General features: G+C 39.4%; 1 protein-coding gene across 6 annotated transcripts in view; it reads left to right on the top strand.

Moving 5' to 3' along the window:
• Positions 1 to 25,664, top strand: part of LOC132357384 (integrator complex subunit 6-like) — a 49,748-nt gene that overhangs the window by 17,253 nt on the left and 6,831 nt on the right. For 2 of the 6 annotated variants that reach the window (XM_059910788.1, XM_059910791.1), the window contains exons 3-13: positions 4,998 to 5,147; positions 5,949 to 6,038; positions 6,256 to 6,439; positions 6,699 to 6,827; positions 9,218 to 9,381; positions 11,862 to 12,014; positions 15,949 to 16,081; positions 19,621 to 19,715; positions 20,680 to 20,790; positions 22,968 to 23,186; positions 24,225 to 24,348. In XM_059910788.1, coding sequence (XP_059766771.1) covers positions 4,998 to 5,147; positions 5,949 to 6,038; positions 6,256 to 6,439; positions 6,699 to 6,827; positions 9,218 to 9,381; positions 11,862 to 12,014; positions 15,949 to 16,081; positions 19,621 to 19,715; positions 20,680 to 20,790; positions 22,968 to 23,186; positions 24,225 to 24,348 — 1,552 coding nt within the window. Of the gene's footprint in view, positions 1 to 4,997; positions 5,148 to 5,948; positions 6,039 to 6,255; positions 6,440 to 6,698; positions 6,828 to 9,217; positions 9,382 to 11,861; positions 12,015 to 15,948; positions 16,082 to 18,684; positions 18,854 to 19,620; positions 19,716 to 20,679; positions 20,791 to 22,967; positions 23,187 to 24,224; positions 24,349 to 25,664 lie in introns of those variants that run through there. The other 4 variants (XM_059910789.1, XM_059910792.1, XM_059910790.1 and 1 more) reach the window with 3 other exon arrangements.

Raw genomic sequence — 25,664 nt, forward strand, 5'->3', positions numbered from 1 at the left:
TCCTAATTCACTGCTCCCCACACCGACCTGGTCTGCGTTCTGACATCAGGGAAAGTAGGCTTAAATTAATGAAATTTGGAAATTCCATTAAACTTATAAACCTTTAAGCTAGTATAATGAGACATGTCTATGAGGTGAATATGTAGAATAGGTAGAACAATCTCTAGTATAGTGGTTTACATTGGTGGGTTCTAAAGTTAGGCTACCTGGGTTCAAATCCTGGCTGTGTCATTTATTAGTTGTTTTGACCTGGACAAGTTGCTTATCCTCTCTGAGCCTCAGTGTGCTAATCTATAAATGGACATAATAATAGCACCTACTTCATGGGGTGGTTATGAGGCTCAGATGAGAAGGATAGATATAAAATGCTCTGCTTAGCATAAGTGAGTTCCTGACACATAGGCACTGATTAATATTACCTATGATTATTATTTATCATCATCATCATTATTCTCACTTTACTTCTGGGAGGCTTTAAAAACTTGACCTGTGAAGACAGTAAACTCTTAGTTTAGGATTTCATTCACCCCAGGTTTTTCCTTTGTCCTAAACCTCTATTCTTTAGTCATCTCAGGTTAGAAGTTTTGTAATCATCTGTTACTCTGTCTCATTTAGGCCTATGGTCTGTCTGTCACCAAGTCCTATCTTGGTGGTTCAAAATGTTTCTCAGTTAACCCCTTCCTCAGGCCTAGATGCCTATTCTAACCTCCTAGCTTATTTTTCCTGACTACAGCTTCTCCTTCTCCAGTCTATCCTATAATTCACTGCCAGACTGACCTTCCTGAGACACTGTTTGATCCTGTTTCTCCCAGCCTTGGAATCTGTAATGAGTCTATTTTCTGCTGAAGCAAGGCCAAGTTCTGCCTGACCTTCAGTTCCCTCTAGATGATCTCTGTCCAATAGATATATAATGCCAGCCATACACAGCATTTCAAATTTTCTAGTAGCCACAGGTGACACTTTTAGTAATATACTTTATTTACCTAAAAGCATTCAAAACATTATCACTTCAACATGCAATCAATCGAAAAATAAATAATGAGATATCTTCATTCTTCTTTGTTGTTGTTCTAAGTCCTCAACATCCCATGTGTATTTTACATTTATATCGCATCTCAAGTCAGACTAGCCATGTTTCAAGTTCTCAGTGACTGGGGGGCTACTGGATCAGATAGTGCAGCTCCAGACTGTGCCTCTCTGACTATCCACTATCCCCCCAACAAACAAGACATACTCAAGTCTTACTTCCTCCTGGTCTGTTAAAACAAAATAAGGATGGTAATACCATGCCTATTTTATAGGATTGTCTTGGGCAAATGTGAAGTATGAAAATGCTTTGTAAGCTGTAAAGCTCCATAAAAATGTATGGAAGTTATTATCAGGAGTAAAGGTTTTACTGACATGAGAGTAGGATATCTTTGGAGTTACTTGAAAGAAAAGACTGTATTAAGAAGGTCAACGGGCTGTCCTGAATTCATTTATGAAAAAATCAACTGCAAGCAATGAATGAAGAATATAAACATATACTTTCTCCCACTAGAACTAATAATTATCTTTTTGGAAGAATTTTTCACATTAATAAGGTTCTCTAGATATTTAAATTACTCTGTAGGCCTTTTTTCCCCTTCAGCATTCTGAGGACTGGATTTAGGGGCATTAATTCTTCTCTTGAAGGAGCTAAACTGCTACCAAGAAGTTTATTGCTTTGGGTTGTAAATGTAGCCCATGCACTGTGTAGTACTGAGATAGGAATAGCATTCAAATTTCAAGTATTGTCTAATTCATTGCAAAGGATTGGAATTGACCTAAAAATTGAATGCCAGTGATTCAGGTGCAGAAACAATTTGTAAAATGTTTTCAATTCATATTAGAAAGGAAATTTTAAAGAGCAAACATTCTGACAGATTGATTAGTGACAATTAGGACACATTATTTTAAACACAGATGAGTTATAGGGTGCTTGCTTAGGTGGTACTCAAACCTTATCCCAACCCTTTACCAGATCAAGTAGTTCACTGATTTTTCTTTAGTCATGCCTTGAACTATCTTGTGGCTCTCAGGAGTTCAGCACTCGCTGCAGATATAACTCTGAGTGTACAGTGTAGAAGTTAGATTGCTAAATGAAGCCGTTCTGAAAAAAAAAAAAAAAAGTCAACTTTGTAAAGTGGCTTCTGGGTGAAAGACCCCACCCAAGGGGCTTGCCCAAGCAAGAGAACTCAACCTAATGTATGACCCTTTTTCTCCCTCACCCATGCCCCTAATTAGCTACTAAATCCTTCTGACTCCACCTCTGAAATACTTCTTTAATCTGCAGCCTCCTCTCCATCCCCGCTGCCCTCGCTCAGGCTTTCATCACTTTTCTCATAAGCTATTGCAACATTCTCCAAACCAGTTTCCCTGCCTCAAGCTTCAGCTTCCCCTGCACCCCACAATTTATTCTCCAACTCCCAGCAGAACGATCTTGCTAAAATACAGATCTGATCATGCCACGCCCCTAATTAAAAACCTCAAGTCATTCCCAGGGCCAACAGATAAAATCCAGACTACTGAGCACAATGTACACAGCACGTTATAGTCAGAGCCCAGCTTATCAGCTCTGCCTCCTGCTGCGTACTCAGAGTGATGATAATCAAATTACTTGTGGTTCCCCAGGAAGCCCCGTCCTTTTATAAACTCTGTTCTCTTCCTTTGCCCTGCCCCCTCCACTCCTCACATCAGTGTGGGGATCCCATGATCTTCTCCTCATGCCATTAGACTTCTTCAAATGCCCCGTCTTCTGTGACAAGCCTTCCCTAACTCCCTGGTCATTTGTTCTTTCCGTCTCCATAACTGCATTCCTTATTCCTTTGCGGCAGGAACTCCTCAAGGGCTAATTCCTCTTGATATCTCCAGCATGTATCATTCTGCCCAGCATAGCATAGTTGGTCCATAAAACTTTGTTGGATAAATAAAGGAAAGAACTGATGCTATCCCTCTCCCTCACCTGCAGCCGTAGACCTTCTCTTCTACCCCAAATAAGAAAGCTAAGTTTTGAATTCAGTGTGATTTATAATCACCTGCTGATATTTCTAGGTATTTGATGAGGACAATTCAAATCATAATCCTTCCTTTTAACAAAAGTTTAGTTTGTCTAGTTCAGTAAGATTTTCCTTGGGCCACAAGGAATTATTCCCATCCTCTACTTTTCCCAGCTACTATAAGTCATATATACAGTCTGGCCAAAGGAATAATACATGGAAAGTTTCTACCTTTAGATCCTTTGACTTACAGGATATGTTAGGAAACACACACACACACAAAGAGGAAACTCACATTTTAAAAAAATTAATTAATTAATTAATTTTATTTTTGGCTGTGTTGGGTCTTCGTTGCTGCACGCGGACTTTCTCTAGTTGCGGTGAGCCGGGGCTACTCTTCGTTGCGCTGTGCGGGCTTCTCATTGCGGTGGCTTCTTTTGTTGTGGAGCACGGGCTCTAGGCGCACAGGCTCAGTAGTTGTGGTTCACAGGCTTAGTTGCTCCACAGCAGGTGGGATCTTCCCAGACCAGGGCTTGAACCCGTGTCCCCTGCTTTGGCAGGCAGATTCTTAACCACTGCGCCACCAGGGAAGTCCCTAAAAGCACATTTTTAATTTCACAGAATCCAGACTATTGGACTGGAAAGGATCTTAACCAGGATCACCTTCACCTTGTATGGTTATGGACGTTGCAAACTGTTCAAGCCTAGGGGGCGCCATTCTCATGGGTCACAATGTGAATGGCTCTCCAGGGTTGTAACATGCACAGCCTTACACAGTATCCCTGTTTATCTAATCCTCTTCATTTTCAGATAATGAAACTTAGGTCCTAAGAGATGACAGGTTTGCTCAAGGTCATGCATATACTTCATAGTAGGGTACAGGCAATGGGCCCCTTTTCTGCCTTTCAGTCACTCTGACCCAGATTGCTTTAGGAGGCTATGAAACTAGAAAAGATAGCGTTTGCTCTAGTTGTGTGGATAATGGTCTTTAGCTGAACATGAAACTTCAGTCATTTCGTTTAGCTCTGCATTATTTGCGCTAGCTTTCCACCTCTAGCTCTACTGGTCTGGTTGGCGTGACTTGAACCTTCAACATATTACACTACTGCCCGCAGGGCTACCAAGACTCAGGTGGCCGTTCGTCCCACAAAGTTGCCAGGCTGTGCTGTCTACTGTCTCCTTTGCTGGCCTATTCCTCTGTGACCTACTGTTAGCTGCCATCTTCTTTTGGCTTCTCTTCTTGGCGTTTTGTGCTGCTTTGTCTTTATAACCACATTGCTGACCAGTCAACGTGGTCCTTTCCTTCCATTCTACAAATGATTCAGTCAGAGCATGTTGGCTGTTGACCTTGGGTCTTTGGTTCTTTGCTGCTGTTCATAGCTGCTGGGGGTGCCTAGGCGATGCTGCTTCTTTGTCAAAACTTTTTGTTTCTTTTCTTTCTCCCCTATTCCAGATTTGCGCCTTTCTGAATGCTTAAAGATGCCAGAAGGATTGTCTCCACATAGTTGTGGCTCCATTCCTATAATTCCACCTATACTCTTGTTTAAAGTGAAAATATTGTTTGGGAGAAAAAAATCTTGGTTAGAAAAGTTCATGTAAATCAGACACTCAATAGCTAATTGTCTCTATCAAGGACGATGCATTTAAAAAATTACTCCTTCCTCTGCCCCGTACTCTGTGCTCATCCTCAGTGCCAAACTAAGGTAAATACTGAGGTGTTTTGGTAGGTTTGATTGAGCCTGAATAGCAAACTAGACTTCTTGAGCCCAAAGCCCTCCAGCCATAATGGACTGAATGCAGATCTTTCTGAACCTAATGGCCTGCTTTTGTTCCACTTCATCAGTCGAGATATAGAATAGAATTAGATTAAGGAATTATTAATTTGTTAGAGGTTTGATACTTGCTATTTGGTGGTTGTTTGCACTTTATATATCGTTCATTGTATAACTGAGAATTTCTTTGTAAATGTTTGGTTTTCAGGCTGGTTGGAAGGAAAATCACGCAACATTCATGAGTGAACTAAAAAATCTTCAGGCTTCTGGACTGACTACTCTTGGTCAGGCTCTAAGATCCTCATTTGATTTGTTAAATCTCAATAGATTAATATCTGGAATAGACAATTATGGACAGGTAAAAAAATTTTTGAGTGAGTATAGCTAATTTATTTTGGTGACTTGGGGTAAGAATTTAAGATTGGGCATGGCTACCAAGTTTTCTGCTCCTTTTTATAACGTCCAAAAGGAGGTCCATGTATCTTTTAAATACATACTTTAACAAAAATCCTTTTGGGGGAGTCTTGTATGTGGCTTGACCATAAAATAGTTAAAATTGCCTATGCATCAGATCATCAGCTATCATGGGATGAATAAATTGCTGAGAAATATTGGAACAAGACAATTGAAGAGAAACTTTCAGAGTCCTTAAGTCCCTCGTCCCTCTCAATTCAACGAAAAAGCTCTAGTATAAGAGGAAGGCAGAATAGCATTTGCTGATGCTATCATTACACTTTCCTACTGTAAAAGCTCTGCTCACAATAACCAGTCCCTGGCCAGCTTGCAGAGCATAAGTCACTAACGTCCCCCTCACTGTGCCAGGATTCTGAATGATACACAGGTGTGGGGGATGCTGCCATTATAATCCCTTTAATATCTTTCTTTTATGATTACTTGGAAAGCAGAGGGAGAGGGGGATTTGGATGTTATAGTTTGGGGTGGTTCCTGAATTATAAGAATTCCTCCGTTTATTCTGAATGTTACCTCTGCAGGGATTGTTATTTTGATTCCCACCCACTTCAGTCCCTAATCTTTTCCTTCTTATTGATCCAGGCAAATTTGATCACACACTTGAAAGATCACAGGCGAGGCAAATGTAAAAGTTGAAATACAATGTTATTACTTTACACAGCTCTAATACTTCTTAAATGTATTTTAGGGGAGAAATCCATTTTTTTTAGAACCATCTATTTTAATTACCATCACAGATGGAAACAAGTTAACAAGTACTGCTGGTGTTCAAGAAGAGGTGAGATTTCATTTTTTCAAATTTCGTTTAAATGGCAGAGAACATGCAGCTCTTTCAGTTAAGAATAAGTTTGATCAAACGTTCCATCTTGGTAATCCTTGAAAGATTGCCTCATTTTATTGACGACATCAAAGAAAGGTGAACTCTATAACTCTTGAACTGTCTTCATTTTTGTATGGGTTGTTATGATGAAACTTTTCCAATTTTGCCTTATCAGCTTCATCTGCCTTTGAATTCTCCTCTGCCTGGAAGTGAACTAACCAAAGAACCTTTTCGTTGGGATCAAAGGTTATTTGCCCTGGTGTTGCGTTTGCCTGGATTGGCTTCTACTGAACCAGAGCAGCTAGGGAGTGTACCAACTGATGAATCTGCCATCACACAGATGTGTGAGGTCACAGGAGGTATTGGCAATATTTACTATTTCTAAAGGAAAAATTCAGGGCAGCAGAGCACCGTTTTTCTTAAATGCCACATCCAGTCTTTACTTCTTTTCCTTCTGAATCTTTCAACTCTGCTGCTTAAGCTCATCATCAGTGTGATGTTTGCTGCCAGTGTAGTTTTGATGATTTCAAGTTGTATTTTAGGATTTCAGATGCTTGTATTGTTAAGTAGTGTTTTATTTGATAAAACTTGTACTATTTGTTTTTCCTTCTGGTATAGGTCGCTCCTACTGTGTTAGAACACAGAGAATGTTGAATCAATGTTTAGAATCTTTAGTTCAAAAAGTTCAGAGTGGTGTAGTTATTAACTTTGAAAAAACGGGACCAGATCCACTTCCTATTGGAGAAGGTACAGTAGATAACCCTTTTTTTTTTTTTAACCTTAAAGTGTTATATAGGAGAGTGATCTGAAGTTGAGAAAACATTGAACTAATCGCAATAGACGCAGTCTTCACTAGCCACACACAATCAAGTGGTTACAAACATCCATCCAAACAACTACCATTCATTCATTGCCTGTGGATACATTTCAGGTAGCCAAATTCTAGCTTTAATTCAATGTCAAATCTTCCTCAGAAAATTCTCCCTTTTCCCTACCCATTTCATATTCCTGGTCCCAGTCTTGGGATGACACTGAATTCTTCACTTCTCTATTCATGAAATATCTGGAGATTGACTACAGAGTGCCATTTAACCAGCCATCTGCTTTTGGTCTTGTGAGCGCCAAACGTGCCAAGCTATCTTGATGAAATCTGTGAGTGTTTAGCCAGGAACTGCTAATATTCTATAAGATCCTACACCAGTATTTTCCTGGCCACTTTTTAACTGCAGAACCTTTTCTCTTCAAATGAGATTTTATAGAAACTTCAACATCTCAAAATATGAAAGCAGAGCTACTTTTGTATTGGGAAAGGGAGTCATACCCCATTGCACGGCTTCCTCAGAGCTCTGTTCTAGGGCATCGCTTCTCCTCATTCCTACACACACATACATACATATGTGTACCTAGACTCCATCATCACCACAGTGCTTGTCTGATCTGATCCATACATTTTAATCGCTGTGCCCACAATTAGTGGTAGCTGCCTGGAGAAGCAAAGGGAGTAAGTGCAAAGGGGCAGAAAGACACACATTTCTTGCTGAAGCAGTGGATCCTGTGGTTCCTGACCTTTTTGCTATTTAGTCCCCAGAACCCTTTGAGAAGCTGTTAGAAAAAATAGAGACCCCTCTCCCCAGGAAAATGGACATGGTCAACACATACACACATAATTTTGCATTTCATTTCAGGGGTTCTTGGACTCCAATTTAAAAACACCTGCTGTAGGGACTTCCCTGGCAGTCCAGTGGTTAAGACTCCGGGCTTTCATTGCCGAGGGCTCAGGTTCTATCCCTGGTCAGGGAACTAAGATCCCACATGCCGCGTGGCCAAAAAAAAAAAAAACACAGAAAACGAAAACCAAAAACAACAACAACAACAAAAACCACCTGCTGTAGAAGACTGAGGCTTCACAGCCCATTTTAAAGTAATTAAATTAGTTGTAAAGGAAGGACGTGTTATATTGGTAACGATTGACCACTCAGGTCTATAATTTTGTGTTCATTACCTTCATGTGAACAGGGAACTTTCCTACTGAAAACCAATTTGATGGTGTCACGTAAATAGCTCAGACATTCTTTCTAGCTCCATTTCCCCTTTGTCCAGAGTTCTTAACCTTTGAGATTCTGGTGAAAGCTAAGAACTTTCTCCTCAGAAAAATGCACATCCCCAGAATTGTGAGTTCAACTTTAGGGGGGGTGTCTTGGTCCCCTGAAGCATTACATGTATTCTCTAGAGCTCCATGGGCCGCAGTAAATCCCCTGCTCTAAAGTAATTACTTGTTTAAAGTAATGCTTAAGTAAATCAAATGATATTGAAGAAAAAAATGAGACTCAAATCACTAACACATATCTTTTACAAATATAATTTAGACTAATGAATCATCCCCTTAAAGGTTATGTAACTCTGCCTTGTCCTGTTTTCCGGGGGCAAATGAAATATGCTAGTTCAAATAATTAAAATGCATTCAGGATATATTATTCAGCATTATACGATGCCCAGTTTCCATGGGATTTTAATGGTGGGATGGGCAAACTATAATGAATTAGTCCACATAAACGTGATGCATTTGCTTTGTGTTCCCTCCCCAACTATATACATAGATTGTGTTGTCAGCATTCCTTCTACCTTTTGGTGAATTTGCCTTTGTGGTCATTGGGTCTAACTGTTTAGTAAAGAATACTTTTTTTCATCTAGTTGGAAATAGAAAATCTAAATAGAATTTATGACCCATTTGTCAGATTCAAAAATGTAAAACTATACCAGGAAATGAACAATTTCATTTGCCTAATTTGGAAAAATAACTGTTGTGGTTTATTTAGTGTGTTTAATTTATGTGTCCAAATCTCAGAAAATTTAAAACTAACTTTGTAACAGTCTTCCATATAACTACATATTTTGGTTGTAATTAAGGAATTGGGGGGGGCAGGATGTTGGATTAGAGGGGGTGGATTAGATGATGAAAAGAGTTGCTAGAGAGAACATTCAGAAATCCTAGTAGAGTCACTTTTTACTTCCATCTTTCATGAATCACTGATTTGGTTTGGTTTTGTACTTTGCTTTTAACTGAAAAATCTGTACAAGAAGATCAGAGGCTGTGAAAGGAAATTCATGCCTTAGTCTGTCTTTTGTTTAACTTTTAGATGGACTTATGGATTCATCCAGGCCAAGCAATTCATTTGCTGCTCAACCATGGCATAGCTGTCATAAGCTCATTTATGTGCGACCTAACTCTAAGACTGGTGTTCCTGTTGGACATTGGCCAATTCCAGAATCTTTTTGGCCAGATCAGAATTTACCTTCACTAGTAAGTGTCATAAAACAATAAGGTAAACATCATTCTGGATTTTCCATTAGTTGATTGCAGAGAACCTTTTAAAATAGCTTGGAAGCTTTTAAGTTGTGCCTTCTATTTCTTACTGAAAAGTCTAGCTTGTACCTAAGAGCAAGAGAGGACCTCCTTTCTGTTCTGGCATTCTTTCTTTCAGTTGCCTTTGCCACTTGACCCGCCCTCTTCAGATGTTAAAATATTGTTATTTTTGATGCTGTTGCAATCTGTGACTTGGTTGTTATTTCAGAGCCAGAGCCGCTGACGTGATTTACATGGTAAAAACAATCTCTAAAAAGGGCAGGCATTGATTTTCACGTACATCCCCTGGAAATTAGAACTTAGTTTGCACCTTGTATAGGCTCTAGAAACATATTCAAAGCAGAGGTCATTCTACTTCCTCCGAGGGAGCCATTAGACATGTAGTGGGACTTTGTGGGCCTACTTTTCAGGTTTTTGTAATCAGTGGACTTGAGTTCCTTGGCAATGCACCTTTCAACAATGGGTAATTAAGCAATATTTTTAAAATAATCTCTAAGCAAGGGTTTATCTTTTTGTTCACTGTATTTGGTGGAAGAAGGTTTGATATTGTAGTTGCTCCTAGCACCAGATGAATTGGCTTGGGAGGGGGGAAGGCGCGGTGTCTAGTAATAAGGGAAACCATATGAAACCCACTCTCCCTTTCATCTTCCTCCCTCCCCGCGGCCAATATAAAAAGGCCAGAGTAATCCTTGAGGGAGGGAGGGGGCACAAAAAGGTCACTGCTCTTCCAGCACCTTCTTGGTTCAGCTAATCTATAGTCTATCTAGGTTTTAGACATTTCTGACATGAACTGCATTTTCTCCTGGATTGCTATTTTGAGGCTCCTGCATTTTTTTCAGAGGTGGCCACGAAAGGCCTGAATGTACGACTGAAGAGCCATCTTCAGCCCCTGCCGTGGGTGAGGCTCTGTCTCCTAATCCCATCCCTTGGGGCACCAAGGTGGCGCGCTTGTCAAACCTCAGGGCCCAGTTACTCTCAGCCCCTTCAAACCCCAGACTGAATGTTTTCGTTACAAATTTGCTTCATTATTGCTGGTGACAGGGTTTCACTCATGTCTTTTTTTTTTTAATGAAGTTCTCTTTTTTTAAATTAATTAATTTTATTTTTGGCTGCGTTGGGTCTTTGTTGCTGCGTGTGGACTTTCTCTAGTTGCAGCGAGCGGGGGCTACTCTTCATTGCGGTGCGTGGCCTTCTCACTGCGGTGGCTTCTCTTGTTGCGGAGCACAGGCTCTAGGCATGAGGGCTTCAGTAGTTGTGGCACACGGGCTCAGTAGTTGTGGCTCACCGGCTCTGGAACGCAAGCTCAGTAGCTGTGGCTCACGGGCTTAGTTGCTCCACGGCAGGTGGGATCTTCCCGGACCAGGGCTCGAACCTGTGTCGCATGCACTGGCAGGCGGATTCTTAACCACTACGCCACCAGGGAAGTCCCCACTTATGTCTTTTTATAGATTTCAATCTAATAAGCCAGAAATATTTTGCAAGTTTGATTAAAATAAAAAATTTTTTAAAAACCGGAATAGAAGGAATTTCAGGAAACTCACACATAGCTCGTAGCTTCAGCTTTAAAAGCACATTGGAAGGCTATATTTCTCAGCTTCCAAAACATCTTGTAGGTTTGTAAATCATAAAGCCAAATGGGCATGTTTTTCCCTTTTATGAAGGAAACAGGTGTTTTGTCGTATTCACATCAGCCTTACAGATCTCTCAGCCAGGGTAGGTAGAGCCACGTCTCACTCTTGACCCTGGAACTTGTCCAATCTCTTTTTCTCTCCATTTGCCCTTGCTGCCACCATTTCTGTCTTTGGTGCTCGCCATCCCCACAAGCTAAAGCCATTAATAAAATGGCTGCTCCATCAATCTGCTCTGGTACCCCAGGTACATGGGCCTTTCAGCCCAGCCAAAAGCATCCCCAGCTCTAGCTGTTCAAGGAAGTGTGTGGGTGTGAGAAATGCTGTAAAAACTCAGCTGCGAAGAAAATTTCAACCAGGCTCTGGAGTTGTGATGGGCTCCTTTTCAGTCTCTATCTTGCCGTTTCCATGCCTTTACAGTCATTCACCTTGCTTGTTAGTAGCTCCAGCTCTGTCATTACCTCATTAGAAAGCTTCACGGATTTCTTCTTCCCTAGCAGTGTCTGGCCTGTCTGAAACCTCATGGTACAGAGGAGTGAAGGGCAGGTAGTCCTTGGAGGTTGCAAAGTGGATCTGAATTTCAGAGTTCTTAATATTCAAAGCAGTTTTATTTTTTACTTCCCTGAAACCGTAGTTATGAGTGTTATAATTTACCTTTCTCAATTCATCTTTCTCAAAATAGTAGTCTGGATCTCAGCGATGGTTTAACAAAACATAAAAGGGTTGCAGAATTGTCAGAAATGTAAGCCCTCTTGATAACGGATTATATTTTCCCCTCTTGTTTTTTAGCCTCCACGAACATCTCATCCTGTTGTGAGGTTCTCCTGTGCAGATTGTGAGCCAATGGTAATAGACAAACTTCCCTTTGACAAATATGAACTTGAACCTTCACCCTTAACTCAGTACATCCTGGAACGAAAGTCTCCCCATACCTGCTGGCAGGTACTTATCCTTTGTTGTCAGCCAAATGTCTGGAACCACTCTGAGATCTGGGAATTGTTTTAAGAAGTTTCGAAGGTTAATCTGGGAATAGTCGAGCTGAGTCTGTTGATAATGTTTCTCACAAATGCTATCAAATAAGCAACAAGTCCAAGCAAATAATTTCAGACTGATATGAATCACTAGCCTACCGTACACTGCCATTTAAGGAAGTATGATCTGATGAAGCCTATGTATTTGAGGATTTAGAGGACTCCCCTAAAGCCTATCCAGGGACCCCAGGTTAAGAATCCCTAACCTAGGGACTTCCCTGGTGGTCCAGTGGTAAAGAATCCGCCTTCCAATGCAGGAGACGCGGGTTCAATCCCTGATTGGGGAACTAAGATCCCACACGCCGTGGGGCAGCTAAGCCCGTGAGCCACAACTACTGAGCTCGTGTGCCTCAATGAGAGAGCCCGCGTGCCGCAAACTACAGAACCCATGTGCCCTGGAGCCTGTATGCCACAACTAGAGAGAGACCTGTGCACCGTAACAAAAAGATCCCGCATGCCTCAACAAAGATCTCGTGTGCCGCAACTAAGACCCGACACAGCCAAAAAACATAAGGAAAGTAAATAAATTTAAAAAAAAAGAATCCCTAACCTAAAGGATGTAATTCTATTCACCTATGGATTCTTCAGCTGAAGCAATGTTCTCAGTCCTTATTGTGAACTTGACAGATTGGAACTACAATATTTTTTTTTAATTAAAAAAATATTTAAAAATTTAATTTTTAAAATTGGGATGCAGGATCTTAGTTTCCTGACCAGGGATCGAACCCGTGCCCCCTGCAGTGGAAGTGCGGAGCCCTAGCCACTGGACCGCCAGGGAATTCCCAGTACAAGATATTTTTTTTTTAAACTGGAGTTCCTTTATTTATTCTTTTTTTTTTTTAGCAGATATTCATTTTTAATTATTATGTATGTATTTATTTACTTTTGGCTGTGTTGGGTCTTCGTTTCTGTGCGAGGGCTTCCTCTAGTTGCGGCAAGTGGGGGCCACTCTTCATCCCGGTGTGCGGGCCTCTCACTATCGCGGCCTCTCTTGTTGCGGAGCACAGGCTCCAGACGCGCAGGCTCAGTAATTGTGGCTCACGGGCCCAGTTGCTCCGCGGCATGTGGGATCCTCCCAGACCAGGGCTCGAACCCGTGTCCCCTGCATCGGCAGGCAGATTCTCAACCACTGCGCCACCAGGGAAGCCCACAAGATATTTTTGACCAAAAAATAAATAAATAAATAAGCCTGAAACTACTTTATTTGTGTAATGTAATCAAACCCTTCTTCCTGTAGTACAAACCACATTGGTGAGTGTAGTGTGGGTTTTCCTTGGATGAGGCAAATGTACAGGCAAATGCACATACACTGGCTCTTCCAAGGGTTATACTTCAGCCAGAAGGGCTTGCTGATTTGTTAATAGACTCACCTTTGGATTTTAATTTGTGAAAATCCGGACGTGGCAGTCACAGCCTTTTTATTTGAATATAATAAGGAAGCCCTACACTGTAAGGATGTTTGTTCTATTTCTAAACTACAGCACCGTATAGCAATCAGTAATTATTAGGTTCTACTTACGCAAGGAACACTTTCAGACTGCCATCTGTTTCATCCTAAAATGTGAAATCATTGCTACTAGTTGCCTTTAAGCTACTTGAATTCTCCAAAGATGCTAAAACTGGGTAGAAAAAAAAGGAACAGGCATAAAACAAGGATGTAAAAGTGCAAGAAACAGAATGATCTCATAAATATGATATTGAGCGAAAGAAGCCAGACGTAAAAGATCACATATCATATGATTCGACTTTATATAGTTCAAAAAGAGGTAAGACTGCCTGACTCTGTTAAAAGTCGGGACAGTGATTTCTCTTGGGGGTACAGAGTAGTGACCAGAAAAAGACACGAGGGGGTTTCCGGTTAGGTTCTATTTCTTGATCTGGGTGCTGATGACACACGTGCATTCGCTTTTGAACATTCATTGAACTGTATACTTATAATTCATGCACTTTTTTGAACGTATGTTTATATTTCAATAAAATACACCAAAAATGTGCTAGAAATGTAGAGATAGGGATGATAGAATGCTAAGTTAAAATCAAGACAGAGGCTTGAATTTATGAATTGAAAAACATTTTGGAATAAAAGCAAATAAAATTATAAATTATACTTCTTCCCTAAATGAAACCCTCTTTTCTATATGGCACCTTCCTTGTAAATCTTCTCCAAAGGAACTTAAGAAATCCTTAAGATCCCTGCAGCACCCCTTAAATATGCCATATGTCTTTCTCTCGCATCTTACGTTACTTTGGTTTAGAGTAGTTTAATGCGATGAATTAGTGGGAGTGAAAAAGAATAAGATGAGCCAGGAGCTGGGAAGTTTGGCAAAATCATAATGGAGACTGGATTCTAACCCTAGCTCTGCCACCAGCTATGTGGTCTTGGATCAGACACTTTCTCTAGACTAGATGGTCTCTAATGATCCCTTTGAACCCCCAAATTCTATGAATCTGCAGGTGATAAGAAATTTGGAAAAACTCAGTGGGCTTATGGGAAGGAAGGAAGGTATGAAGGTGGGAAGGGAGGGAGTAAAGACAGAAAGGGAGTGAGAAAGGAACAAAAAACAGTGCTTTTCCTTTCAGGGGAATTACAGGTCTGATCCTTGCTGGCCGTAACTTTTTTATCCTTTATGATGATTTTCCCCCTTTTCTATTATACACACTTAGGAAACTGGAGGAAATCCAACATGTTTTATTACAATTATCTGTTTCTATTAAGGTTCAGATTAAGACATGAAATCTAGTAGGTGAGTCATGTTTTAGCACAACCCATTTTTTTGTGGAGGCATCCATTACATAGGAAGGGTTTATTCTTAGCTACAGCTAAGTATAGCAAGAATTTAGTGAGCTGGTAGGTGATATGGCTGGTACCAAGAATTAGCAAAGTAAGTGGGTTCTGTTCACCATCAGGGTTTGACTTTTGTCTTAAATAATCCTGCTGAAGGGCTTTAGAAAAGGTAAAGGTCTAGGTCCCTAAAATTACATACTGATGCCCTGATTTGGGCCAAAGAGTGAACATGGAACACAGAGAAAACATGATAGCCAGAGGACTCCAGAATAGCATATCAGGTGTATGGGACCTGAGAATATAATACATATCACATCAGGAATATCAATAAGGAATAAGATGCTAGTCATGTGGAATAAAGATTAATGTTTTCATTTTTATTGAATGTTTGCTCCACCAGGATCATTTACAAGAGAAAGTGCCTTCCAGATTGAACCAAAGCATCTCCTTGCTCAATATAATTGCATCAAAATAATTATCACCAGTGCCTGGCTTGTAACAGACTGCTCAATAAATATTTATTGGATGAAAAATGAATAAATGGGTAGGGGAGTGGGGCATAAAAGGGAAGTAGAGCAAAACTTAATAGTAGTACACATGAGGAGTGTTAGCATAATCCTTTAAATGGGCTTTGTTTTTGTAATTGCATGCTTTAGGCATAGGGGCTTGTTCCATTTTCCTAAGAGTCTCCACTCTGGTCACCACTTGTTCTTTTGAGAAGTCAATTTGTTTTCATGGCTGGTATCACTTAGTGGTATTTCAGCCTTATTTTCCATCGTGCTAACCAAGTAAATATTTGGGTATTGTTGATGCAGCCTGTGGTCTCTGAATCGTTATTGCATAGTACGGTTTCATTTCTTAACGCAATTTGCAGAAGAATTGCAATCTGAACATTCTTCTTTAGTACGATATGTTTTGACATAAATATAGTGAAAGCACTATTCCCATTTTTAAATTACAATTAAATTGTGCCAGAGATGTCAGTATGGAATGTTGCTGTGTTTAGTTTTACATAAAATCCTTATTGTCGTAACGGTACATTACTTCACCATCTTCTCAGGTATTTGTTACTAGCAGTGGAAAATACAATGAACTTGGATATCCGTTTGGTTATTTAAAAGCCAGTACGACTTTAACTTGTGTAAACCTCTTTGTGATGCCGTACAACTACCCAGTTTTACTCCCTCTTTTAGGTAAGTCAAGTATGTGCCACTTAGTCATCTTTGAAATACAACAAAAAAGAAAAATCGACGATGAACTAAGCATTTTAAACGTAGTCAAAGAGTAGTGGATATCAGGATATATAAAAGTCTAAAAACTGATTTGGAAGGATAGAATTTGCATCCTGTTTTCTGTTTTGTTCATTTTCCTTTCGTTGTTTTTACATCAAACAGAAGAGACTCTTCACCTCGGGGGGCGTGATTCTTATGCTGCTCTCTGGGTTGCAAGCTCCAATGCTGTCACCCCTCTTCTCTTCAGTTTTAAGTGCACTTGGCTTTTGGTAAACTAGTTTGGGCCCCCCAAAGTTGATTGGGGTTAACACTTCAAGTATCTGATGGTTTTCTTCAGAAAATAGGGCTTCCGTGGGGCTGTTGGCCTGCACTAAGTTCCTCCACAAAAGAATATTGAATGCTCTTGAGGCATGTGTTTTAGGCAGAGTAGCAAGTTAAGGAAATAGATACAAGAGTGAATTCTGCAATAACTGCAGTTGTAGAAGCTGTGGCTTCCATGGCAAGATTCTAAAAGGAACAACTCCAGAAGCTGTTACTCAGACATCACTGAAAATGTGTGTGATTTCTTTTTCTCATTTAAAGAGCCACATCTGTTTAGAGTAATACAGTACCACACGGTATCCTTCTCTTTGTAAAGTTGTGAACATTTTTAGTTGCTGAGGTTTCTTAATTTTTGCAAAAAGGATCAAACCTTTACTAAGTTTTAATATAGTCATTGAAAGCATAAGATTTTTATTGCTATCAATATTATATGTATTAAATGTCCTGAAAAAGCAATTCTTTTGAATGTTGCAAGTTAAGAAGGTTAACATAAGAATCATGTTAGTAGGGTGGTAGGTAACCAGATTATCACAGTTGGCAAGATTATCTCTCAATCAGGAAAGTAGGAAATTGTTTTTTCTATTGAGGATCAGTAACTACAGAAATTAAGGCATTTGTAGCAACTTGTCTTTTTTTTTCTTTTCTTAAGTATGCCACATTCAGTCACCTTTTTTTAAAAAAAATTAAGAACTGGGGACTTGTGTAAAAAATAAAGTTCATCTCCATATTAAGGCCAGTTATTATCAGGAGGAGGGAAAGAGAATAACCGAAAGAGGATAATCTGACGTTTATTTATCACTATATATCCGCTGCTTCACAGTTCACGCTATTTATAAATTTTATGTAGTGTTTTCACGTACGTAATCTAGTTCCTCAGAACAGTCCTGTGGGAAAAGGCAGTTATCATTAAACTCATTTTATGGATGAAATGGAGGCACAAAAAGGTGAAGTGATTTCTCAAAGCTCACTGAGCTAAGTACATAGTATGTGTCTGAGCTTGAACTCAAACCCCTGCCTTTTTGAAGCAGGAAATGGGGAGAAAGGAACCGGAAGAGAAAATATCTGTAGTTTTTGAGGTGTTGGCAGTGTCATTTTACTCTCGTTCCACACTCTCATCTCATCTTTCAAATGTGGATGAGCTGATTGTTGATGACATTTTTACTGTACCATCCTGGAGACTGCATGTGAATGGAAATCTAATACCATGGAAATCATTTTCTGAGCTACAAAGATAGTGACTAAAGCCGTGTCACCCTAACTGCTCTCTACCCTTGATCTAGTCTGTGGAAGATTTTCTTTTTTCCTCTCGCCCCCGTTAAAAAATAAATCCGACAAGAAGTAATTAGACTAAATTGGCTCCTGGGTGGAATCATTGCAATTGGCATTGTTAGAAATATTAAGACTATTATTGACTCTCATTGTCTAATCTATTTATATCTAAATGTCTCTTCAGTCTTGTAGTATTTACATTTGTCAGTTAGTTTCCAAAATCTGCCTAATTCCCCACAGACTTCACACAAAGACATGGTATAACAGGATATTTCCACGGTCTCCCGTTCCTTTCTGTCAAGGTATGAATGGTCTTTAAAGGACCTGCATGCTACAATGAGCCAGAAATCTCTTCAGATCTTTTTTCCTTTGTTCTTTCTACCCTGTACCAAAAGAACAAAAGACCTACATTTTATGACTTTGTAAATTCATTTAAATTAGTTTCAGCAGGAGTGAATAATTTATTATAGTAGTAAAAGGAAGAAAATATGTAGTTGCTTTTCTTAACCAAATAAATTCAGAATTTCAAAGAATAGCCCTATTTGTAGAGAAATTGTGCATATGGCATAGGGATGGTTTTGTTCCTAGAAGGAAAGCATTTGTTTTTTTTGGATAAAAGCCAGTAAAACATGAAGAAACAATATAGAGAGTGAATTTATAATATCTTTGATATTTATAGTAAGTGTGGCAGGTTCATGTTGGTTGATGTCTGGGGATATCAATTTTGAATTATTATATTAAAAAATTTCTTATCCTTGGAAGGAAATAATGAGATATTTTGGGAATTTTCCATGTAGTGTATATGATGCATTTGGATTATTTAAATAATTAAACTTGAGTGTAAAAATATAGGGGATATCTCCTTTTTTAAGGAAAATATCTTTAGTTGTATTAATAATGCACCTTATTCAAGAACCATATTTAGTTGTACAGAATTTTCAACTTCAACATACATCTCTACTTGCTTTTACTAGTGCCATCAGCCAATTGTTAACTAATGTTTGAGAGACCCAAAGTTTGGCTCAAAATGCCTGACCACTGAAATCAAGGAAATGAAGAGGGGGGAAATATGGATAAACAAAATATATGCTGATTGAGGAGAATCCAAAATGTAATTTAGAGCATGCCATCATTGCCCAGAAATTATTGAGGTATAATTGACATATTCTATTAGTTTCAGGTGTGCAACATAATGATTCAATATTTGTATATATTGCAAAATGATCACCACAATAAATCTAGTTAACATCCATCACCGCACATAGTTCCAATTCTTTCCTTGTGATGAGAAGTATTAAGATTTACTCTCTTAGCAGCTTTCAAATATGCACTACAGTGTAGTTAACTATAATCATCACGCTGTACATTACATCCCCATGACTTATTTATCTTATAACTGGAAGACTGTACCATTTGACCCCCTTCACCCATTTCACCCCCCCACACACACCTGGCAACCACCAATCTGTTCTCTGTATCTATGAGTTCATTTTGTTGTTGTTGTTCTTGTTGTTTTAACATTCTCTATTTAAATAAAAGAAATATTCCATCCACCAGTGACCATGGATTCCTTCTCAGGTGAAAATTACTACACTAGAGTTACCAATATGTAAGATAATATTTCACATAGATCAGAATCAGTGTTTTAATATTATATTTTATGTAGCTTCACAGATGGAAGATGAATATGTAACCTGAGAATTTATTTCATTTTCTAGAAAACTGCTATATATAATTTTGGTACATAGTACCAAAAAAAGATAATCAGATAAACTCCGATGAAATGTTCATCTAATGTAATTGAAACTGGAAATTTCTAGGAAATGATATAATAGATGTGGGTTGCTTGATTTAGATCTTGGAATTTAGGACTGGAATAGTGTAATATTTTCTTGGATTTTCTCTTGCAGATGACTTGTTTAAAGTTCACAAGCTTAAGCCAAATGTGAAGTGGCGACAGGCTTTTGACAGCTACTTAAAAACTCTGCCTCCATACTACTTATTAGTATGTATTAACTCTATCCAATCAATCAAAAACTTCACCCCTGAAATAAGATAGTTTTTTTTTTAATTTGTACATTTGGGTCGCCATTGTCTTCTCAAATTATGTGTAAGAGCTTGGGGATGTCATGGCGGCACAAAAGAGAACTGCTTATTTTATTTCCTTTAACTGCCATGGTTATTGTTATAAAACACATCTATGTTTCTCTTATAAAAGCTAACCTTGTGAAATTATAATTTTGGAATTTAAGAAAAATAGGACTGGATTTATGTATTATATCAACTTCCCTTTTTAACTCTAGAAATTCGCACTATTGGGTTTTCCTCTGAAAAAAAACCAAACAACCTGAAGACATTATATTTACTTATGGCTTGTTAAATGTGTCCTTGACACAGCATGAAGTAGGGGCACTGGTTAGAGGGAATCCAAAAAGAGTAAAAAATCACTTGGCGTCATTTGGACTTTTACAATTTGAGAAAAATATTCATAATTATTTTGAACTGGTCATATAATCTAAATCAAGATTATCAAAATCATTTCAGAGGTGGATGTGGTAAACTTTAAGCCAAGTTTCTAGAGGTGAAAAGGCAGAATCTTAAGTGGTACCGTTGGTGTCACTGGGAGGAGAAATTGGGGTGTGTTAGTATTTACCATGGCAGGAATGGGGTGCACAATCAAATGCAATGTGAAATGATTTTATGACTTGGGAATTAAGACTGAAAGCAATTTACCTGTTTGAATTTGCTGTTACTTGCTCTTCTTATCCCACTCTCTTCTGATTTTTTTACTTTCTGCTCCTTACTTCTCTGCTATTTTCATTGCCACTTTTTAATGTTCCATGTTTGGTTTTATGTGCAGCACCTTGACTTCTAAGAAATGAATCATGTCCCTTTGCCCCTTATAACTGAAGTTTGAGTATTTTAAGATTTATTCTATTCTTACTGTTGTGTATTTTGTTTCCTTATAGCCATTAAAGAAAGCACTAAGGATGATGGGAGCTCCAAATCTGATATCAGATAATTTAGATTGTGGACTTAGTTACAGTGTTATCTCTTACCTTAAAAAACTCAGCCAACAGGTAGTATTGGTAAAAACAAACAAACAAAAATCCTTTGCCCTCAGAAGTGCATTTCCTTATTCTTTAGTGTAACTGTAATTTTCAAATTAAATGTGTATATATTTCTACACTTTATGGATTAGTAATAATGTGATTCTCTATGGCTTCTAGCTTCACCATTAAACTGCAGTTAAGGGTCTGTCAGTATCATTTGATGCTGTGCCATTTCTCCTTTCGCTTGCCAGTTTGTTCTACCCACAAGCTGGTTGATATTTTGTGGCCTAGGAGGGGCAGAGGCTTAATAGAATTATCCATGGGTCACATTTTGTCTATCCTCAACCTAGTTTCTCCTCAAATCACGTTGGGCTAGAGCATCCCCCTTTTTAGGTCAGCACACTGAGGCATGGTGTGATTAATGACTTGCCTGAAATGCGTTTTTAGGCGATAAATATCAGTATGCTTTTTCTTGGAGAGGGGGAGGTGAGACCAGTGCTCCTCGCACTGGAGGGTGACAGGCCCTCCATCTGTTCCCCCACCTCATTTGCCATTATTCACCTTGTCCCTTGCCTGCCCCTCTCTATTAGTACCTCATCCTCCACTCACCCCTACTTATCATACTTCTCACCTCTACCTAGCCCATTCTTGCAGGGTGGAAATGTTTGAGAACTACTGAGTTAGAGCTTCACTGCCATACAGATGTGTTATGTTATATGACAAATTAATGCAGCAGCTTTACTTTCTTCTTGTGCACAAATGTATTCCCAGGTAGGGAATAGTAGTAGCATTTGCAGTGACAATAATGCTTCAAGTTGGATATGTTTCAAAGCTGGGCCTTTAGAAAACAGAGCAAATAAGTGTCAGAGCAAATAAGTGTCAGATTTCTGACACCAAAGAACCAAAATGACTCCACAATTTGGGATGCTGACACACCTTGCTAGGAACTGGCAAAAACTTAAGTATAGTCTGGAGCTTACCAGCTCCTACCAGACCAGTGTGCTCATAAATGCAAAAGAGAGTAAAGGCAAACCCAGATCTCTGATCTATCAAGTGTCCCCTTAACCCCTTTCCCTCTCTGCTAATAGATTTTTGTTGTTGTTAAATGTTTTGTTTTGGTTATTTATTTATTTATTGACCTATTGATTTATATCTTTTTATTTGATGTTTACCTTAGGCCTTTAAGGCTGTGTCAGCAGGGTATGGCCAGAAGGAAGAATAGTGAACAGAGTTGAAACTCATGCAAGTTCTGGGGCTTTCTGGGACACGTTGCTTGTATAGTTTTATCAATGACCTTTCAGGACCAATTTGTGGAAACAGACCCTTCATTTGCTCTTATCCCTTATTTCATGACTAAATTTTTAAAAAGATAATAAACGTACTTAATTCCAATAATTAGGGAAAATTTATGAGTATCTCTGACCAGACCACAAGAAATTCAAAATTAATTTGGGCTTACTGGACATTGGTGGAATTCCACCTTTTAGAGAAAAAGAAAAGATTGTTACTAATTTATACTAGCTCTAATTACTAATTTAATTACTAATTTAATAACTCTATGTCACCAGTGTTCTTTGAACCATCTCAGATGTATGTAAATCACGAAATATGCCCAAATATATTGCTACAATACATTCTCAAGCAATATTTATCAATATGGTATAATAGTGTCTATTAAGAGGATTTTTTTGTTGTGACTTAGTAAGAAACTTACTGAGTGCGTATTACTTGTTGGGGGGTGGTCTGATATTAGAAATAAACACTATAAGTTTTTTTCAGACATAATGCAATCTATGTAATCTGAATTTTAGCACTAGTGTACTTTTATAAATACAGAGTTTTACCCTTTATGTCTGGGTCTGAAATGAATATGTTGACTTAGACTAGATTTTACAGTAACAAAATGTGATTTTAAATGTCTACGAATGTAATTCTTACCCATGGTTTTCATTCTCTCCATGATTCAATCATAATTTTGACACTAGACAAGAGAAAAAAAGTGTATTATTTGTCTTTCTAGCCCCCTCTCTCTGTTTGCTGTGGTAGTACAGAGAAGCACAGGAAAATGTTTAATTATCCGTTTTTCTGTGATTTGCGATTGAAATTTGTTCAATGGGGTTCTTAAAGTATTACCTTTCTTAAGTAGTAAAAACAATAGTGATAATATAGATCTTTTCATAACATACTATGTACTTTCATTTTAGACCAAACTAGAGTCAGAACGAATACTAGCATCAGTGGGGAAGAAACCTCCCCAGGAAATTGGAATCAAAGTGAAAAATCATTCTGGAGGTGGAGTGTCCCTGACTCACAATAAAAATTTTAGAAAACTATTGAAAGAAATCATAGGAGAAACAGCACCGAGACTGGCAGAATTGAATACCAAAGAATTTGCCGGCTTCCAAGTAGGGCTCTTAAACAAGGTAAACTGTGACATAAATAGCTTGTTTGGGGTGGGAGGTGGTAAGGTCTGTGAAAGATAAAGGGGAGAAGGAACAAGAGTAAGCAGAGAGAGCTTTCAGATCCCTTGCAGAACATTTGGTCCTATCTAAAATGTCCATAAGACATTTGGTCCACACCAAAAGGTCCTTGAAATCTGGTTCAATCCAAAACATATCCATGAGCATATTTGGTTCATGCCAAATGGTTTTGGACAGAACCAAATATCAAGGGCCCTTTGGTGTGGACCACATGTCTCCATGGACATTTTGGACAGGACCAAGTGTGACCAATTATCAAGGACCTCTGGCGTGGACCAAATGTTGTACAGACATTTTGGACAGGACCAAATGTCTGCTAACCATCAGATTACGCTGCTGAACTAACACTTGTGAGAGGACGGGGGAAGGAAGGAGAATTGGGTATGAAGAGCCTCAGACATAGGTGTGGCTTCTTGAAAGTCTTGGCCAGCCCAGAAGGGAAGCCTGGCGCCACGATTTCCCATAGAGGAGGTCCACGTTGGGCAGAACTGGCCAGGCCCTAACGTCCCCCATCATTCTCCATCACTGGCTGGGGGCAGCCTGGGGAAGAGCACAGCCTGGGCTCCAATGCTGCCCCAGATCCTGAAGGTACCGCGGCTGGAGGGGCTCAGATCACCGCAGCCCTTGTAGGATCAGCCACTGCTTCCCGGATGGATGTCCCAGCGGCTCACCTCCGTGGCTGCCGGCGGACTACCTCTAGATGACAAACAGTGGGCCTGCAAGGCTGCCCCCAGCACAAATCTCAGGATTTGATGTTTTAAATGACATACTTGTAAAAGGATATTCCCAGTGGCCTTAAAGCTGCGCGGGTGTATTAGAATTCAGAACAGAGCCAGCGAAGGCAAATTTTCCACTGGCAGAATTCTACTGTAGTTAGTTGTAATGAATATCCCTCTCTTCACTAAGATTTTAAGAGGATTAGGAATTATATTTCTATATTAAAAGCCTCAGGAGTAACTGAAATTGTTTCATTTCAAATAGGATTTGAAACCTCAGACATATAGAAATGCTTATGATATTCCACGTAGAGGTCTTTTAGACCAGTTAACCAGAATGCGATCCAATCTGCTGAAAACACACAAGTTTATTGTTGGACAAGATGAAGGTAAGTGAACAAAGAAGTACTTTTTGTTGATTAGGGAAATGTCAAGTCTGACTCTCACGAAGATGTTTATTGCATAACGAGTAAGTTATTTTGTAATACTTTATTATTTATAATGCCTCTTTTCCCTGAATCCCTTCAGCTACCCAGGCACAAGTTTATTGTTCTCGGGTTTAGGGGGAAGTGTGCATTAATCGGTGCATATTTTACACTACACGTTTTAGCTCTTGTAAGTCTCAAAACAGCCCCATGAGATAGATGCTGTTTTTATGCCCATTTTTATGGACATTGGAACTGAGAGTGAGCATTTTAGTAGTTTGCCCAGGTTTAGTGAGTTGGAAAGTGGCAGAACCTAGGTCTATCACATTCCGGAAATTGCATGCCCCGACGCTATACCGCCCAGCCTACTGTGATGAATTCAATCCAAATTCCTCATTTACAGGAAAAGAATGAACCTGATATTGTCTAGGATAATTGGTGACGGTGTGTAATTCCCCTTTACTCCATTTTGCTCGTTTTAAGCAGGGTCATTTGTCCATTAAAATGTGCAAATCTTAGCCTGGCCAACCTCCTGAAATTATACGCCATTTTGTTTTTGTTTTTGTTTTTGTTTTTTTTGGCAGGGGGGACTTTTCTAGGAAGAGAGCCTGTAGATCTAATCAAATTTTCCAAGAGGGTGAGGCCCGCTAACCAAGATTCTCTGGATGATAAGAGAAAACCATGGAACCTAGGCTCCTTTTTTTTTAAAATAAATTTATTTTTAAAATTTATTTTATTTTTGGCTGCGTTGGGTCTTCGTTGCTGCGCGCGGGCTTTTTCTAGTTGCGGCGAGCAGGGGCTACTCTTAGTTGCGGTGCGCGGGCTTTTTCTAGTTGCGGCGAGCAGGGGCTACTCTTAGTTGCGGTGCGCGGGCTTCTCATTGCAGTGGCTTCTCGTGTTGCGGAGCACAGGCTCTAGAGCACAGGCTCAGTAGTTGTGGCTCACGGGCTTAGGCTGCTCCGTGGCATGTGGGATCTTCCCGGACCAGGGCTCGAACCCATGTCCCCTGCATTGGCAGGTGGATTCTTAACCACTGCGCCACCAGAGAAGCCCCGAGCCTAGGCTCTTTAAAACACAAAATATGGGGTTTTGAGTTGGGATGGTGGTATAGGGAATGTCAGCCCATTCTCAAACCTGGTATGAAGAGTGAGGGAGTTGTTCTTGCCCTAGGGATTTGAGCTTGTAGGCCGTAGTGATGGTAGACTGAGTGCTGAGTGGGATGAAGAGAGATGATTTTAGATCCTAGGCTGCTAGATTCGAGATTTTAGACTATCGGTTGC

This window comes from Balaenoptera ricei, chromosome X (genome assembly GCF_028023285.1).
Source record: "Balaenoptera ricei isolate mBalRic1 chromosome X, mBalRic1.hap2, whole genome shotgun sequence".
NCBI classification, from domain to species: domain Eukaryota; kingdom Metazoa; phylum Chordata; class Mammalia; order Artiodactyla; family Balaenopteridae; genus Balaenoptera; species Balaenoptera ricei.